General features: G+C 39.8%; 1 protein-coding gene across 1 annotated transcript in view; it reads right to left on the reverse strand.

The window, feature by feature from the left end:
• Positions 1-2,500: 2,500 nt before the first annotated feature.
• Positions 2,501-18,477, reverse strand: part of LOC118826236 (macrophage mannose receptor 1-like) — a 55,369-nt gene continuing 39,392 nt past the window's right edge. The window contains exons 3-6 of the mRNA XM_036597141.1: positions 7,703-7,917; positions 6,676-6,838; positions 4,800-5,162; positions 2,501-4,472 (exon numbers count right to left, since the gene is read on the reverse strand). Coding sequence (XP_036453034.1) covers positions 4,465-4,472; positions 4,800-5,162; positions 6,676-6,838; positions 7,703-7,917 — 749 coding nt within the window. The 3' untranslated portion in view covers positions 2,501-4,464. The remainder of the gene's footprint in view (positions 4,473-4,799; positions 5,163-6,675; positions 6,839-7,702; positions 7,918-18,477) is intronic.

The following is an 18,477-nucleotide window of genomic DNA, read 5'->3' on the forward strand; positions in this document are numbered from 1 at the left end:
CAATGCAAAGAGTGCTAGGGATGGCACAAAAGAAGATCTACTTAACGAAAGCAGTGCAAGACAAGGTGTCCCCAGTGTTCCCCTTTGTGTGTCTGTTTCTGCCCCTCTATCATAGCCATGTGCTCTTCCGCCATGTGCTTCTCATGCAACATCAGTTTCTGACCTCACAAATTCTCTTTCGACTGAATGGGCACTAATTCCCACAGAGACACTCCAATTTTTGTAGAAAGCCTTCTCAGAGGCTGTTATAGCTGCAAACAGGGGCCATTTTCATATTAATGCTCATGGTTTTGGAATGAGACATCCAAGAAGCTCAAATAGGTGTGATCCACATACCGTTCAAGGGTCAAGTGTCCACATACTTTTGGCCATATAGTGTATTTGGCTTAGCACAATCACTATTATTTTTTATTTATTTATTTTTTTATTTTATTTTATTTATTTTTTTTACTGTGGCACTGTACTTTGAACAAATTTGTTATGATGCTCCATACATGACTGGACATTTATTTGTTTGTCTAATAAAGTGAGTCACAGAGTTGGCTAAATGGAATGGCATTTCCTAGTGGAAACCTGTGTGCGCAGTGGATACATCTTAAAGTAGCTGAGCTCACTCATTAAAATGGGTGTCTGGATAATTTTGAGTATGTAGTGTACCATTCTGTATACTGGGTGCAGTAGTTTTGTCCCTCTTAAAGCTATTTTAGCCATTTCAAAATATAGTTTACTGGGATTTCCACTGAAATAGCTGTTGAAAATAGCACAAGATAAAATCCAAACCAGAGCCCAGAGGTCAGTCAGGGCAGCTTCTGAAAAATCAGTCTACGTTCTGATAACAGATGAGACTCAGTACAGCTCTTTGTTTTTTGTTTCTTGGTGCAGCTTTACATGAAGATCCAGTGAACGAACACAAAGGAAAACAAATGAACAAAGATCCACTGTTACAGTAAACAGGTAGCACGTTCAGGTCTGTTATCTAATCTAACAGAGTTTGAAATTTACATATTGCTGTTTTCATATGCTGAAAGCTGGTGCTGGTGCTAGATGATTAAATCAAATCAAATCAGATTTATTGTCACATCACAAGAGTACAGGGACACAGGTGAGTGAAAAACTTGAGTGCGAGTTCCACAAATTATGCAGAGAACAGTATTTACACATAGATAAACAAAACTATAGATAGGATAGAAGAATAGATAAAACCAATTTAACTAAAATATATACATATAATCTTACACAATAACTTAAAAATAATAATATTGCACCGAGACATATAATATTGCACTGGGAATGTAGGGTGGGTGTAATCAACTATATACTATATATAGTAATGGATATTACAATGCTATGTGGATGTGCAAATAATCACACTAGGTGTGGAGGTAGAAGATGGTACAGTAGGTGACAGAGTATTTAGTAAAGTGCAAGGTACAGGAAGTTAAGTGGAAGCGCAGGGGGAGAGTATTGTCTTTGGATAGGTATTCAAAGTCCAGCTATGCAAGTAAAGTGCGGGAGTACAGTGGGTGCACGTACGTGTAATGGGAAGGGTTGGGCTGGGCAGAGCAGTGATTACTTGCTGTTCAATAGCCTGGTTGCATGGGGGAAGAAGCTGTCTTTGAGCCGACTGGTTCTGGCTTTTAAGCTTCTGAGCCTCCTACCACTCGGCAGCTGAGAGAACAGACAGTGACTAGGATGGGAGGGGTCCTTCATAATCCTTTTGGATTTCCTCAGGCAGCGACTGGTGTATAAATCCAATAGGTTAGGGAGCTGAACCCCGGTGATGGACTGTGCTGTCCGCACCACCCTCTGCAGAGATTTCCTCTCACGAACAGTACAGTTCCCGTACCAGGTGGTGATGCTGCCCGTCAGGATGCTTTCCACAGTGCAGGTGTAGAAGGTCTTAAGGATGCTGGGGTTCAGGCCAAACCTCCTCAGCCTTCTGAGGAAGTAGAGGCGCTGGTGGGCCTTCTTCACCACCTGTGAGGTGTGCACTGCCCATGTCAGGTCCTCGCTGATGTGAACACCGAGAAACTTAAAGCTGCTGACCCTCTCTACCACAGTCCCATTGATGGAAATAACGGGAGCTCGCAACACGGCAGCCATACTCGGCGCCATCTTGGAATCACAAGTAAAATGATGACATTGGATGTCAACACAGATAATAATAAACTAATTTATCATTATTGCTGAATTGGGCCTGGGAGGGCCTACACCCTGCTTTGTTAGCTTCAGGTAGACTACTGTCTCTAGATTCCCAAGTTTCTAAAGCTCAAGTTTATTAGTTAACACTTCAGCTTCTAGCTGACATAGTTCATGGACAATCTTGTTGTAGATTTTTTGCAATTTTTTCTTTACAATCTCTCTTCAGTCCTCTGTTTTTATTAAATTATGTAAATGTACAGGGAAAAAATCATTCTTTTAACATTAAATTGCTTGTAAGTGAATGTTGTTACTAAAAGATTTTAATGTACATATTGTGGGGTCGTGCAGAAAAAGAATCAGCTGAAACCACAGTTTCTGTTTAAAACCATTCTTTTACTTGGAAAAAGGCAGAAAAGCCACTGAAAACCAGCCAGAATAGTGAGAAGGTCACACACACATCCACTTTAGAGTTAGCACACTAAATAGCTAATAGAATAACAGAATAAATCATATCCAAACACAATCTAAGCTAAGAGCACAACAATAACAACAACAAAAACAACAGCAGTCATTTACTGGGCGTGCGCCTCCCATGAGCCTCTCCGCATGGCCAAATGCATGGCCATTCCTGATGATGTCCTAGAGGCAACATGGCCCGTGGCAGACACCACAGTATTTCATAGAGAAGTTTAATGTGAGTGAGGTGGATCAGTCCATAATCACCTTACTAACAGTGAACACAGGCATTTAATGTGTTTTTGTCATCATTTAAATGCAAATTTTTAATAATTTAATTTTAAGTTAAAATACAAAGCCCTTTGCCTTTTACAGAAATTATATATATATATATATATATATAATTATGTATAAAACAACAGCCTTTTCATTGCTTTTAAAAAGGTAATAGAACATAAATTGGTGAGTTGGTTACCAGTGGACAAAAACAAAGCTTCTTTGTAAATCGAGTGGGATGAAAAGCAGCAACAACATAAAGCAATGAATGCATTTACATGCAATTAATAATCTAATAACTGCAGAAAATCAGATTTTTTCAGCAATCTGATGAAGGTGTTTACATGCACTTGAGTAATCAGATAATGGGGAGACCCCGGGTCTACATGAGTCAGACAGTAATCAGATTTCTGCTTTGTAAACTCACGAAAGAAGACGTGACGTAAATGTAACGTAAAACTCAAACATTGCACCCCTTTACCAAAAATACAAACATGCATCATCTAGAAGATGCATATTTAAACCTATCATTTTGTCATGTGTTTGGTTTTAGCATCGCTCCGTAAGTATTTTGCTGCTTGCTTATTTCCAGTGCAGCGGTCTGTTTTCACACATGCGCAGACTGAGAAATATGAAAGAAATCAGAGTAAGAGTTTACATGCACTGAGAAATCTGATTACTGAGCTAAAATCCAGCTCTCTTAGTCGGATTTAGACCTTACACTGATCTAAGAAATTGGAATGTGCTGTTTACATGACCATTTGAATAATCAATTATGATCGGATTATTGAGTGCATGTAAACGCACTCAGTGTTACCTGCCGTGCAATAGGCGTGTAGAATCTTCAGCACAGTTTATCTATTTTTAAGTCCAGTCAAGAAGAATTATAAAGTACAATCTAGACAGGTATTACTGACACTTTCAACATATATACATTATATATCCAATAGTATGCAGCAACTATAACAAATTCACCTAGTAGTTGTAGTGTAGTGGGTAACACCTCTGCTGTAGACTGTGGTGCGATCCCCTGCCTGGGCAAACACCCTAACCTATACAGATAGGAGTCCTTGGTTAAGACTCCTAAAATTCCATTCACTACACGCACTATGAAGCTTCATCAAATACCTTTGGAATGAGCTGGAGTGATCAAGAACTAACATCATCAATACCACCATTCAACATCCACCTGACCTCCTGTAGTCCTCACAGCAATGTTTCAACATATAGTGTAAAGCCTTCGTAGATGAGTAGATGCTGGTACTGCGGCAAAGGGGGGCAAACTTGCTATTAAGGCCCTCAATTTCAGAAGAAGCATTGGATGAAAAATCGTCTACAAACTTTTGGACATATAATGTGTACATGAATTATTAAATTATATACATTTAAGTTACCTTACACAATGAAAAGGGACACCTAAAGGCCATTAGTCAACAGCATAAAGAGATTTGTGGAGCTGCTAAGTATTGGGAAGTTTTTAAAAAAGAAAACAAATTCAGACAAATTCAGTAATGACATAACAAGATTGTAATGAAATGAAAAGTACAGTAGGTAGATCCAGCTTCATTGATGGTTGCCTGAATCCTTAATCTAAAGCTCTGAAATGAAACAAATAAGAAATTATAATTTCATATCTGAATATGGATATCTTTGCTGTTAGTATATTGTTGCTGTCCAAAGAAAACAAGTATCTCCAAAATAGTAACTTTACAGGAGAGGGCAAAAGCTCTGACCTTTCAATGTAATTTAATGTAAAGAGGTTTTGCTCCAATAGCATTACTATTGGTCCATTCATCATGAAATGTTCATACAATGTAAAGGACAGCTGGTTTGTTGAAATGATGTAGAAAAATAAAAAACGACAAAAAAAAAGAGATACATGGTTTTCTTTGAACAGTGATGATATGCAGAAGCCTTGGTCTCACCTTCAGAGGTGGTGCAGATGAAGTTGAGTCTCTGGTCCTCTGGCAGACTGACCCACTTCTTACTTCCAGACTGCACCGCTCCTGATCTTTCTCCTCCACTGCAGTCTTCCACCCCTGTCCCGTTCCCCGGAGCCCAGTTCTGGTAGCAGATGGTCGATCCACTCACCCAGAACCAGAAGTTCTGAGCACAGGTGTGACGCAGACCCATCCACACATTAGCAGTGGAGGGTTTGCTAGTAATCATCTCCACCCAGTGCTGAATTTTCTCAGTGTGAACTGAGACCAGATCCACATGATTCTCTCTGCAGTATCTCAGAGCTTCTCTCCACGTCTTATTCTGATTAATCAGGATGAGCGGAAGGTCTTGAGGCGAGAAAGAACAAGAGTTTTAACATTATTACATTAGATAATCACCTTTTTTCAGTACACCGTAGGTTCACTGTGTATCACTACTTGTTCCCATTGTGTTTTTAGTGTAGCCTGTATCTACATTAGTCTGAAGCGGTCTGGCTTCTGAACTGACCTACATGTGCAAAAGAGCAACCAGTGTCAGGCAGCCCAGCCCAGTCCCCTCGACGAACCCATGCCTACTGAGCTTGACCCAGGAACACAGACACCACCCTCAAACACACGGCAGCTTGCGAGGCCCAGCCCCAAATCTCTCCTCGCTCTGACTTCTCATGAGGGGGAGAAGAGCACAGAAGTGAGTAGGGAAGATGAGAGCAACAGTTCCCTGTTTTCTCTCTCCCTCTCTGACCTTGTATAGGGGCTGAGCTGGACCCTACACCTTGGATCAACTTGCCTCAGACAGAGACTCCCTCACCTCACACCTGGAGAGAAGCGACCAGCCTTAACTGCTTTTAAAGAGACTGTATGTCCTCTATTGAGTATTGTTGATTTCTTTTGCTGACTTCTGTGTACTTTGTGAGACTTAATAAAATTGGCCCAGAGCTGTCCTGAACTGAATTCCCTTCTCACTGTGGTGTCCCTCTCGTCAAATGCTCCACAGTGCATAAAACAACAGAAATTTATAAGTGCATCTCAGCAGGGAGAGATAAAATACAAAAAGGTGTATTTTACAGAAGAGAAGAGTTACAGTTTTCTGTGCATGTTTTAATTGTGGAAGACGAGCAAACACAAAAAGGAAGCACGGTTATTTTCAGGTTTCATGAATAACAAGGTCTGAGTGCCAAAAGTAATAAAAACCCAGATTAAAAGACATGCAAATTAAGATTAATTGAATAACATGGCTGGAGACTAAATACTTCACAAGAACTCCACTGACAAAATAATTCACAAAGTAGTTATACAAGTTGAGACTTCTTTAGTTTATAACTCTTCAGGGTCAGGAAAATAGTAAGTAGATCTCAGCATCTGTTCAGAAAACAGATGACTACAATGTCAAGTAGTTTTATTAGAATCATGATTATTTATCAGTTTAATATTTTCTGAATATCTGTTCTGACTCATTTACTTTTTTGTTTTATTTACATTTGAAGAATCTTTGATTTGATTCAAATTGATTTTTAGGATATATACTTTTCGGGTCAGTTCAGGTGATCATTTTTCTTTTTGTTGATGTCATGTTTTTGTTGATTTTCTGAGTGAAAATAAGTAATAAATAAGTAATAAATAACAGTAATTTGACTGAATTTGTTAAAACGTTTGCACAAGACTGCAGGTATCTGACTTCAGGAATTAAAAATGTCAGAATTAATTTTTGCTTTACCCTGTAAAGATAAAAGCACTATAATAATTCACTATTTAGATCTGCTTGCATTAGAGTCAGTGTAACTGCTTCAAACATAAACATTAAAAGCTGAATGAACTGGATCTGGAACAGATGTTCTGCATTTCATCATCTTATATTACTCACCTATATAGCAGATAAATGGATTTGGCCAAACGCAGCCTGCATCAATCCATCTGTATGCAAAATCACTTTGTAACTGCACACAGTTGTCACTCCCAGTGTTGTTTGGCTCTCCAGGTTTCCAGTATCTGTATGAGGAGTTACTCCCATCTGACCAGATCCAGCTCTAGAAACACATTAATACCTGATCAGTAAACTTTTTTGACCTCTCAGCAGTCATCATACAAAAATGCTAAACACATTTTAAAAAGTCATCATAAAATTAGGAGCATGTGCATAAAAATCCTATTTTGGTAGTGTAACGTGCGACCAGAGAGCAGACGCTCGCAGATGTAAAAAAGTGATGAAGCTTTACTAGAGTTATTGTCGTTGGTACACAGGCACAGCAAAATACACTGAAAGCGATCAAACACAACAGGGCTAGGCAGATCAAAGTCCAGAGTACAGGCAAAAGTCCAAAACCAGATATCAATCCAACCAGGCAACAGTACAAAAGGGCAAATCCGAAAATCCAAGAAACCAATCCAGAAACACAAGGTCATAACAGGGGAGATCAAAAAACCAGAATGAACGCTCAGTAGTTTTCAAGAAAACAATACCTCGCAAAGGTCCTATGCTAAGCCCGGGCTAATATACTAAACTAAACAGATCACATGACAAACACACAGGTGAGAGTGATCAGTATTCCGGAGAGCTAGAGCGGCGATTGGTTGCTGCTGCTCTTCCTGGTGTCATGTGATGAAGCGGAGGATTCTGGGAATTGTAGTTTGGAGGCTGGCTGGCCGAATACGTGACAGGTAGTCAATATTTAAATGATTTTCATAATGTAGTGACAAAATAAGTAAATAAATAAATGGTATTTCATAGTATAAATAATTGTATAAATAGTACATTTATAAATAGTGAAATAACAAAAAAGAGCAGGCGCAGTGATACATGAACATCTGCCATCGCTGGTTTTGGAGCAAGTTTGGTCATCTATTCTACTGATTTACTTTTCAGTTCTATTCTCTAAATGTACATTTCTTACAGTGCTGTTCTGTTGAACTTTCTGCCTCAGTCCGATCCAGAAATTGCCTGTTGACCCATTGAGAAAAGCTGTTACAACATTCATCTGCCCTTGGCTCTGAATGGTGGCCAGGTCAATGTATTTCTCTCTGCAGTATTTCTGAGCGTCGATCCAGTTCTTATTTACATTCACCACATGAAACTGACGAGTCCCACAGAAGGAGAGAGTCCACAGAGCTGTAGAGATGAAAGCTCTCATCAGCATGACAGTACAGTAATGAAGCAGCAGAGAGTTTTACAGATGATCATGAAGCTACACTGACCTGAGAAAAGCAGGATCAGATACAGAGCTGAACTCATGACTGTGGAGAACAAGAGAGACACAGTTCACACATTAAACACCTCAACAGTCTTTACTACCAGCACATTAGATCAGGCTGCTTAAGTGATGTTCCATTTAATTAAAGTAATTTAAGTAACTGAGTTGTCTCTTCCTCATTTGACACTGAAAAAAAATTATACAATCAAAGTGGTATCATACAACACATATGGATGAACGATTTGCTGAACAGCTCTCTGTGGGCTTACCTGATCTGCCAAAGAACAACAAGGTGCTCCCAAACCCTTAATTAATAGTAGGGATGTGCCAGTATTTGAATATTGCAATCACTATTCAGCTACTCATTGTGCTTCATTGCACTACAAGACTGAGAAAATATACAGGCCAACAGTTCAGTGAAACCCTGGGTTTATGTTTTAACAGAGCTGTAAAATGTAATAGTTTGCTTGTATTTGTTTGTACGTTATACTTTGGTCCTTTGGTGACTGTTTGAACATGAGATCTAAAGGACATAACAGACAGCGCAGCCTTTATTGGTATATAGGCCAGGGTGACGTTAGCCAGGTCCAGAAACAGTTCAAATATTTCTGACACAAACTAACATGTTTGTACATCATCTGAGAGGAAGAAAAAACCTGATGAGAAAATAGACAACTAGTCCTCATCAGCATTAAGTGCTGTACTATAGTTTTCACTATATATATAGTTATATAAACTATAGTTTAAACTATAGTTTGCCTTCTCCATGATGTTACTGTCACTATTGCCCCAGGGCTTCCCCTCTGCACCTCCAGAGGTCACTCTGACCACAATTTTGAGAACTCGTGGCTACACCTGACGTTCAGTATTCGGTGTAATTAGTAACCTTTTTAAAACCCTCTGCATGAAATAACAGAAATAACTGGTCATTCGTACTTTTATTTTTTTATTTTAATGACTTTTGAAAGTCATGCAGCTGGTCCAAAATGAGCTGTGAGGCTCCTAACAGGTACTAAAAAAGTTAGAGAATTACCCCTGAACTTACCTCCATGCACTCGTTACCAGTTAGATACAGAGTTGAATTTAAGGTTTTATTATTCATTTTTAAGTCTGTACATATTATGACTCCAAGTTATATTTCTGATCTCCTCAGCCTCTGTTGTCCCTCTCAAGCCCTATGATAGTCTAGCCAGAGGTTTTTAGCCATTCCACAGTCTTGGATGCAAGTTTAAAGTTGACCAGGCCTTTTCAGTAACTGTCCGAAGACTATGGAGCATTATCCTATATTTCATAAAGGCATTCCCCTAAATAGATATCAAATCTGAAAACCTGTTTATTCTCTATGCACTCAGTCATCTGTTCTTTCCCATCCTCAGTAGTTTGTATTACAGTCTTTTCCTGTTTCTTTTTTTATTTGTTTTTATCTGCATGTTATTTTCCTTCTCGGTTTATTGTGCAGTTTTTACTAGTTGTGTTGTAAGTCTCTTATTTTTTCCATGGTTAAGTTCATACATTTTCATTTTAGCTGACTTGTGCAGCACCTTGACTTACAGGTGTTGTGTTTTAAATGTGCTATATCTTGGTAATTTAGAAATATGATTGTCTGAACTCATCTTGGAAGTAAAAGGTTTGAAACCATATTAAACAAACCCTACATAAGCCAGTTCCTACAACAATATTGTAGTGTTGGTGTAAAAGAAGACATAGACAACATTGAAAGCTCTTTTGTTTTGAACTGGCACTTCAACAGAGGCAACGAAATGCCCAGCCCAGTGCTACCCCAACACGAAACACAGGGAGGAGGACACGATACACAAGGAGTGTTGACACTTCGAACCATTATTTACACTACAAAGCCCACCCTGTTCAGACGCAATTAAAATCATAAACAACGACTCAAACGACAACATCAGCAACAACAACAACAACAGCGCCAATAACTGTTTTAAACCGAGAACATTCTGAGAGCCACTTTGCATGGCCACACCGCATACTTCAGGCAGCATGGCCTGTGGCGGACGGCATTATATAAATATTTATGCCTTGAATAGTTACTGAAGGATTAATTAAAAACTGGAAAATGTAATAATAATAAATTAAATGCCTGCCTTACATCCTTCAAATGTCAGTCTACAGCTGCCATATAAAGTATTAAACGCTCTGTTGAAAAGGGGATAAACACCACCCTTATAGTGGTAATCCCATACTGTTGATAATCCCATACAAATGGAGAAATTAGCATTTTGCTAGCACTGACAAGCAGATAAACAAAAGCTATTTACAAAGTGAAGTTTTCAGTATAAACCACATGACTGGTGATTATAAGAAAATGTGATTATATGCAAAGCTGATTACTATGTACCTGCTAAAATATGTAATCTATAACCTAATCCAAAGGATTACTATATTAAAGTAACATAATCTGATTACTTTCCATGACTTTGGATTAGTTCTATTTTGTTTTTGTTTTTTTTTAGCTACACCTTCTTTAATTAACTTTACACTAGGACATAAACTATAATCCACAGCAGTGGTTGACTGTGGCATGGTATAATTGATTACTGTGCAAAGAGACAGGAGTACTTGTAAATATTAAGAGTCAAATCAATATTTTCATTTTTTTTATTATATGTATTATTTCAATGATCCTGAGAGGTAAAAACAGCTACTGTTTTCTTTTCTAGTTTCCAGTCATAGGTAAGAAAATAATGAGTGTCTATTTATAGCATATTCTTTAAGAACAACAATTCTTTCTGTTGTATTACTATAAACATTATGGCTGTGTCTTAAACTGAAAAATTAGAATACATGCTTTTCAATTGAAGTGTTTAGAGTTTTTAAAGGTGTTTCTTACCTGTTATGGCTGGTAAAGCTGCTCTGTTTGTGTTTCTGCCTCCTGCAATGTATGGTGTCTGTAACTAAAGAGGAATCTAAAGCCAGTACAACTGTTTTGGTTTTGTGCTCCTCCTTAATTATGATAATTTACATGACGGCTCACTGAACAAATGCAAATCAGTTCACGCAAAGAGCAGACTTGTACAGTATAGCTGCACTGTGTAAGTGCTGAGGATTTGGAGCCCTCTCTGGTGGAAATGTGTAACTGCATGCAATGTGCAGAAGAGCATTTTGTAATGAGGGTTGGGCTTCAGACCCCCTACCTGAGCGGATGAATCTGATGATTGAATACCCTATTAATGCAATCACAAAGAGAATTGGGTGAATGACGTGTCGTCTGAGGATGTGAGTGAATTATCTACTATGGCCATCATATCTTCATCAGTATAATGTTGATTTTGAGACCCTCTGAGACCTAAACTATGAGCCAAAACTCGAGCCTGAGCATTGTTAATATGCATATGTTAATATGTAAAGACATAGGAGGTGGTCTTGAAAACTCCTGACCTGACGCCTCTGACATTTCAATAATTATTTCTTTTGCAGGGTGACTAACAGCAAAACATGGGACCAAATGGGGTGCCCAAACTTTTGCAGGCGACTTTATTCATATCATGATGATGACAGACAAAAGTCAAAACTGAATTTTTCAAGGCTTCACATGAGTATTTAGCACTTGGTATCTTGGTCACCAACCCTTGCCTTGAAAACTCCCTTTTTGCAGAGTCTTGTTCCAGCTACAATCTGCCACACCAGCTCCAGCTAATTAACTTCTACAGAAGTTCTTGACTGGCTGGATGAGATGCATTAGCGTTGGGTAAAGGGGGAGGGGCAGCATGTTAGCTGCAGATGGGAACTAAAGCTATGTGCAAAATAGCATACTGTGTACTGTACGTGCATACTGCTCCTGTATATCGCTGTTGTCAGAAGAAAACCTTGTATCTCCAAAATGGTAACTTTACAGGAAAAGGAAAAAACGTACTTTACTTTTAATGTAAGTCAATGGAACCAGACTTTTTGTCAATGTAATTTTGGGTCACTTCCATTCATCATGAAATTTACACACAATGTAAAAGTCAACAGGCATTTTCAAATTATGTCAAAAACTGAAAAACAGCAGCGAAATACTGAATACCTGCATGAATGAATTACTGTATACTGTACAGAATTCAGACTGTTCTAATGGGAGGCTGAAAAGGTCTCCTCCATGTTTGGAAATGTAGTAAAAGTTTTCATGCGTAGTATACAATCATATCCTGTTGGAAGACTCTTTGTCATGTGTTTGAAGCAGCCTCTCTCATCTCCTTCAGTTCTCAGACAGCCATTAAGATGGTGTCACGAAATCGGTTTCTGGTTCATGAAGGAGAGGAGAAGGATCTAAAGGAAAAAGCAGTGATTTTGTTCACAAGTGTCTGACTAGTTCTGTTGCCTTACAGAATCCTTCGCCTACAATGCAGACAGTGGATTCTGAGGCTCTTCAAAAGGCCATTACTAATCAAGGTAGGACAACATCAGCAGTTGCTGGCACTGTTCAATCAGTCTCAGTTCAATCAGACTCAGTAGAGCCCCTGGTTCAGCAACAGACCGAACAGGAATCGCAGTTAGTTCAGTTAGTAAGCAGTGTTACAGATTTGACTGCTCAGCTTCAATCCCTGGGTTTAGTTGATCAGGTTAATCCTTCTCCTAGTCTCCCTACACCCAGAGAGGTTTCCAGTGCTACTTTTTCTGTCAGTAAGATGGACAAATCTTTTTCACTATCTACCCTCAGAGTTCTGATCTGGTTGTCTTTTTTAATATCCCATCTCACAGATAATAATATAATTATTATCTTAATATGTATTAATATAATAATAATTATTATTATGTAATATAATGATATCTCTCCTTTGATCAGTTTTGAGCAGTGTTCGATCACCCTCACAAAGGGAAAGCAGTGGGGAATTGTTGTCAAAACTCTACCAAGGCAATCGCTCAGTTTCAGAGTATGCTCTGGAGTTCCATACCTTAGCCACAAATAGTGGGTGGAATGAACCAGCACTCCTTGATATGTTTCGCCAAGGAATGAATGCTGAGATACTTACTGAACTTTATTGCAAGGATGACGACCTGTCTCTGGAGGAACTCATCACCCTGTCTATTCAGTTGGACTGAAAACCCAGAAGAACAAGCAACTTCCAAAGACAAATTCCAAGTTTCAAGGTATCTGGTTCTAGTTCCAGCTCCTGGGGATCACATGAATCTAGTGATCTAGTCAGCAACCAAGAACAGCCCATGCAGTGTGACTCATTGTGCCTGACTTTGGAGGAAAGGCCTTCTCGGTTAAAGGGAGGCCTGTCCATGTATTGTGGCAGCACTGGTCACGTTCTGCATGACTGTTTGACTCGCCCTCACAGACCTTAGGTGCCGACCTTTGGACGGTTCATGGAGATTACTTCACGTGCTGATGTGGTGAGTATTCCCACAAAGGGGTTGGTATATCAAAGTCTTTCCTTCTGTCTGTCACTCTGTGCCATCAAGCTTTGTCTGTCGTTTCATCCTTAGTTGATTCCGGAGCTGAGGGAAACTTCATTCACGCTCAACTGTTTGAGAAACCTTAAATCTCTGTGGAATCAATCTTAAAAGTGCTTATAACTTAGTCTGGATTAGAGAAGGGGATGGATGGAAAACATCCTTTATTACCACAAGAAGGAACTATGAGTATTTAGTAATGCCGTTCGGGCTCTCTATTGCCCCCTCTATTTTTCAAGTATTTATTAACAACATACTGAGACACATGATTGGACAAATTGTGATAACCTACATTAATGACGTCCTTGTCTATTCTCCTGATTTCACCATGCACACAGAACATGTTCACCAAGTTCTCTAATGTCTCTTAGCCAATAACTTGTATGTAAAGGGCGAGAAGTGTGAATGCCACCTCCAGTCTATATACTTTCTAAGCTATATCATCACGGTGCCATCATGGATGATTACAGAGTATAGGCAGTAGTCCTTTGGCCCAGGCCCAATTCAGTCAAAAAGTTACAGTGATTTTTAGGATTTGCAAACTTTTACCAACATTTTATCCTAAACTTCAGTAGTAGGAGAGACACCTGTGTACCAGCCTAGGGACCAAGTTTGGCTGTCGCCAGAGACCTCTGGTTTGCAGATGGGAGTAGAAAACTCAGTCTCCTAAGTAGATAGGCCTGTTTAAGATTCTTAAAAAGGTTAATGGGTAAAGGGTTACTCACCAGGTAGACATACCCTCTCCTTACTGCTATTCGTCAATTGCTGAACTCCAGAAGGCATGGAGGCGAGCTCCAGTATTTTGTGGACTGGGAGGGATATGGCCCAGAGGAACAAAGCTGGATTCCAGCCTGTGATGTCCTGGATCCGGGATTAGTGGCTGATTGCCATAGTTAGCACCCAGACAAGCCTGCTCCCTGCCCTAGGGGTCACCCATGGACATTGAATCTTGTGGAAGGACGTTGTTGCGGGAGGACTCCATCAGTCCAGCAGCTTTGAGGTTTCGCCTGTTCATGCCTCCAGTCGTGTGAGTGGTGGTGTCTCATTACTCGGCCATCCCGGACTGCTTGGGGGAGGGAGGGTTTACTGTCAGGTATCCATCAGCTCTGTAGTTCTTCATACTCAGAGCAATGATTCTTTCCTGGACTCCAGCTCCCAGAACTCCCCGGGAGACCATGTGACTCAGAACTCTAAATCATCGGCCTCTCACAAATCTTCCTCACCTGAATACTGATGCGTTACACCTGTTCCTTGACTTATTTAAACGGTTTAACTTGCCTGGTATCTTTGCAAAGTATTGCTCCTGTTTTTCAGAGCTACTGAGTGGTTTCCTGTGTATTATTTTTGTGTATCGGCATTTTCTCTGTATTTTTTTGATTCTGCCCTTTGGTCTCATTTCTTGGGCTGTGTTGTCTGTGTTCTATTTTGCCTACTGGTTTTTGAACTTTGATATGTCCCTCTGGTTTGATAATACCCTCATTTTAGTTCTGACCTTTGCCTGTTTTTTTTTTTTAATTATTTCTGTTGATTTTTGATTCCAGTAAAACCTCACTGATAGCTCTTTTCCACTGTCATGGAACCGGTGCCAAAATCTTGAATGATTCTGTATTCTTCTACCACAATCACACCGGTTCTTGGCTGGCAAAATCGGTGCCAAACTTGCTGGTCTGGAACCAAGGAACCTCAAGTGGCAGAAGGACATGGTGCCGCCATTACCACGAAAAGTTGTTGACACTGCCATTTTCCAAAAACACAGGAGAATAATGAGCAAAAGTGGCAACAAAATGATGAAAAGAATGAACTGCACTGAGCTGAACTTAGGAACAGTCATATCCTACCAGTGATGTGCTTGTGGATGAGCCCATACAAAAAGAGGTATCCACCTTCTAATGAGCCACAAGGCTATCGAAAATGAAAATTTAAGCTACATGTCTTTTAATAAGTGCATGTTGTCTTCAATATGAAACATACTGCAACTGCAAATAAACGTAACTTGCTGCTTAATATCAGTACACGTTCATTACAGATCAAAGAAAACAAAGCATGTACTTGTCATCTTGCACGTAATCACTGTCTATGATAATCCCTCTGCGCTGTGCACAGGCACTGAAAAAGGATTCTGGATGGTAAGACACGCCCTCAAAGAAAAAAGTCAAATTTGCCACCACCATTTTATTTTTATGCTTTGGCCGACTTCTGTTTCTGGGATAGGGAATACCCACATCCAGATATGTAATGGCATGACTGTCAAACCTTTGGAAACGTGGGCCCATGCTTAAAGGGTTCGCCATTTCCTGGGAACCAGCACCAGCTGTGGCACGAGCACTGGCACTATGTTGGTGGAAAAGTATGATTATAAGAAGGGTATGAGTGATTTTAACTTCAAGCATCTGACAAGCTCTTTTGCGTTACATTAGACTAGAGTGTTTGGTTCACAAAGTGCCATAATTTTGTTTGTGATTTATTCTATTATTTATTACTAAGTATTAATAAATAATCAGCATTAGGCAAACTTTTTTATTGATGTTCTGTCCTCTTGGATCCATGCTGGGTACTAAAACTTTGATATCCAGTAAAGTAGGCCTTGGAAGGCCTTAGAATAGGCCTTGAAACCCAGTGGTCCGTCAAAAGGTCCACATAACCTGCCTCTTTTAATATTTTACTCTGTACAAATGCTCATATTTTTCTTGCAACATAAGCTGCTATTGATAATCAAAAAATAGCAAAGTCATGCCTTTAATTGTGGCGCATGGATTGTGGGGATTTTTGGCTGAGCATCAGCAACCTCATTAGATAAATTTAAACTGGTAAACCAATCACAAAAATTACTTCATTAATTATTACTGCTTTGTTTGTGATATATGTAGACATCTCTATTTTCTATTTTTTTATGGTGAGCAATGTGAGTGCAACAGAGCACTTGTATCCCGGCAACATATCTGACCAATAAGCGAACACCCACATGAGTCAACTTTAGCCTTTTAAGTGTGAAACCAACCAAATGAAAAAGATGCAATAAACCACAAACCCAAACCCTGGTTGGGACTTCAATAAATGAAGCTGTTATGGAAACAGCATGAAGTTCTTCAGAGATGTTAGCTAGCAAAGTTTGCTATCTGAGGCTGAACTCAGTCAAGCGCAGGATCAAAACAAAACACTGACACTGTTGATCAGTAGGTTTGTTGTTAGCGTGACATACAAGGTCTGTCTTTGTTAGCCTACATGCTGATAAACAGTACAGCTCTTTGTTCTGTGCTTGTTTTTCTGATGTTGCTTTACATGAAGTTCCAGTAAACAAATGAACAAAGATGCAAAGGTATGTTAAACAAGAAGCACCTTTCCATCCTATCATCTAATTTCAACAGCGCCCGAAATTTACATGTTTCTGTTTTCATAATTGCACAATGCAAAGGGTGGTAGGGTTGGCATGAAAGATGACCCACTTAATGGAAACTGTCAAACACTAAAACGTCATGAAGCTGACGTCAGATTCTTGTTCGAATTTTCCCGTTCCACCTTAAAAGGTGCAGCAGTTGCATTCTGGCTCCTCAGGCACCATTTAAGGTGGAGCGCTAGCTAGTGTGTGACTGTGATCTGCCAGTCTGTTTTCAAGTTGTAATTAATATATAATTAAGCAAAACTTACTCTGTGGCACTGTGTCTCACCTGTTTTGCATGGGCATGAGTCTGTCATCATTACTCTACAATGCCTTTCCATGTCAAGTTTTCTTAGTATAAAAAATTAGATATTATTTGAAATTTAGGGGTTAGAGTATGGGACTGACACCTTCCAACAGAATCTTATAAATGATTTTGTATTTTCATTATATGGTCAAAAGATTGTGGGCAACCCTCCTAGTTATTGAGTTTAGGTGTTTCAGACACACCCATCGCAAACAGGTGTGTAAAATCAAGCACATGGCCATGCAGTCATGCATCCATAGACAAACAAACATTCACAGTAGAACAAAGAGCTCAGTGACTTAAAACATGGGACTGTGATAGGATGCCACATTTGTTAGTTTGTGAAATCGCTGCACTGCTAGATCTGCCCTGGTCTACTGTAAGTGCTATTATTGTGAAGTGGAAGCATCTAGGAGCAACAACAGCTCAGTCCTTTGTTGCATCACTCACTACAGGACCAGAGCATGGGCATTGGTTCCCATGGACGAGCAGACACACACAAGCATAAGATCGCTATCCACAGTTCCATGCGTCAGCTGGAATGGTGGAAAGCACTGGAGGCCCAATGTCATGCAACTTTTAGGGTTTTCCCTGCTCCCGACTGTACATGATCCAACTAATCAGCTCATTAAAAGCAAATTATTGAGTTAAAATGAGTGTCTTAAAGCAGGAAAAGCAGTAAAATGTGCAGGGCTGTGTGGTTCCAGGACCAGGGTTGAGGAACCCTGGTGTAAAGGACGTTGCCACTCAGCTCTGGAACAGTGGAAATGTGTTCTCTGGAGTGATGAACTCAATCAAAACATAATCCTTGTAAATATCTAAGGTCTGAATACTGATTTTTTTTTTTTATTATTAATTTTTTTTCTGTGAGACTGCACTTTAAACTAATTCAATACAATGCTCCATGTATGGCTGGAAATTGATTTATTTGTCTATTAAAGTGAGCCACAAAGTTGGCAAAATGGAAGGGCTTTTCCTGGTGGATACCTGTGTGTGCAGTGGATACATCTTAAAGTAGCTGAACTCACTCATTAGAACAGGGGTCTAGATACTTTTATATATGTAGTGTCCCATTCTGTTCAATCCAAACCAGAGCCCAGAGGTCTGCCATGGCAACTTTTAAAGAATCAGTCTATGTTCTGAGGCGACGCAGTGGGTAGCGCCGTTGTCTCACAGCAAGAAGGGCCTGGGTTCGCTTTCCCGGCTGGGCGACCAGGGTCCTTTCTGTGTGGGGTTTGCATGTTCTCCCTGTGTCTGCGTGGGTTTCCTCCGGGTTCTCCGGTTTCCTCCCACAATCCAAAGACATGCAGTCAGGCTGATTGGACATGCTAAATTGCCTCTGTGTGTGAGTGAATGTGTATGTCTGTCTGTCTGCCCTGTGATGGACTGGTG

The sequence above is a fragment of the Colossoma macropomum genome, unplaced genomic scaffold, assembly GCF_904425465.1.
Source record: "Colossoma macropomum unplaced genomic scaffold, Colossoma_macropomum, whole genome shotgun sequence".
In the NCBI taxonomy this organism is placed as follows: domain Eukaryota; kingdom Metazoa; phylum Chordata; class Actinopteri; order Characiformes; family Serrasalmidae; genus Colossoma; species Colossoma macropomum.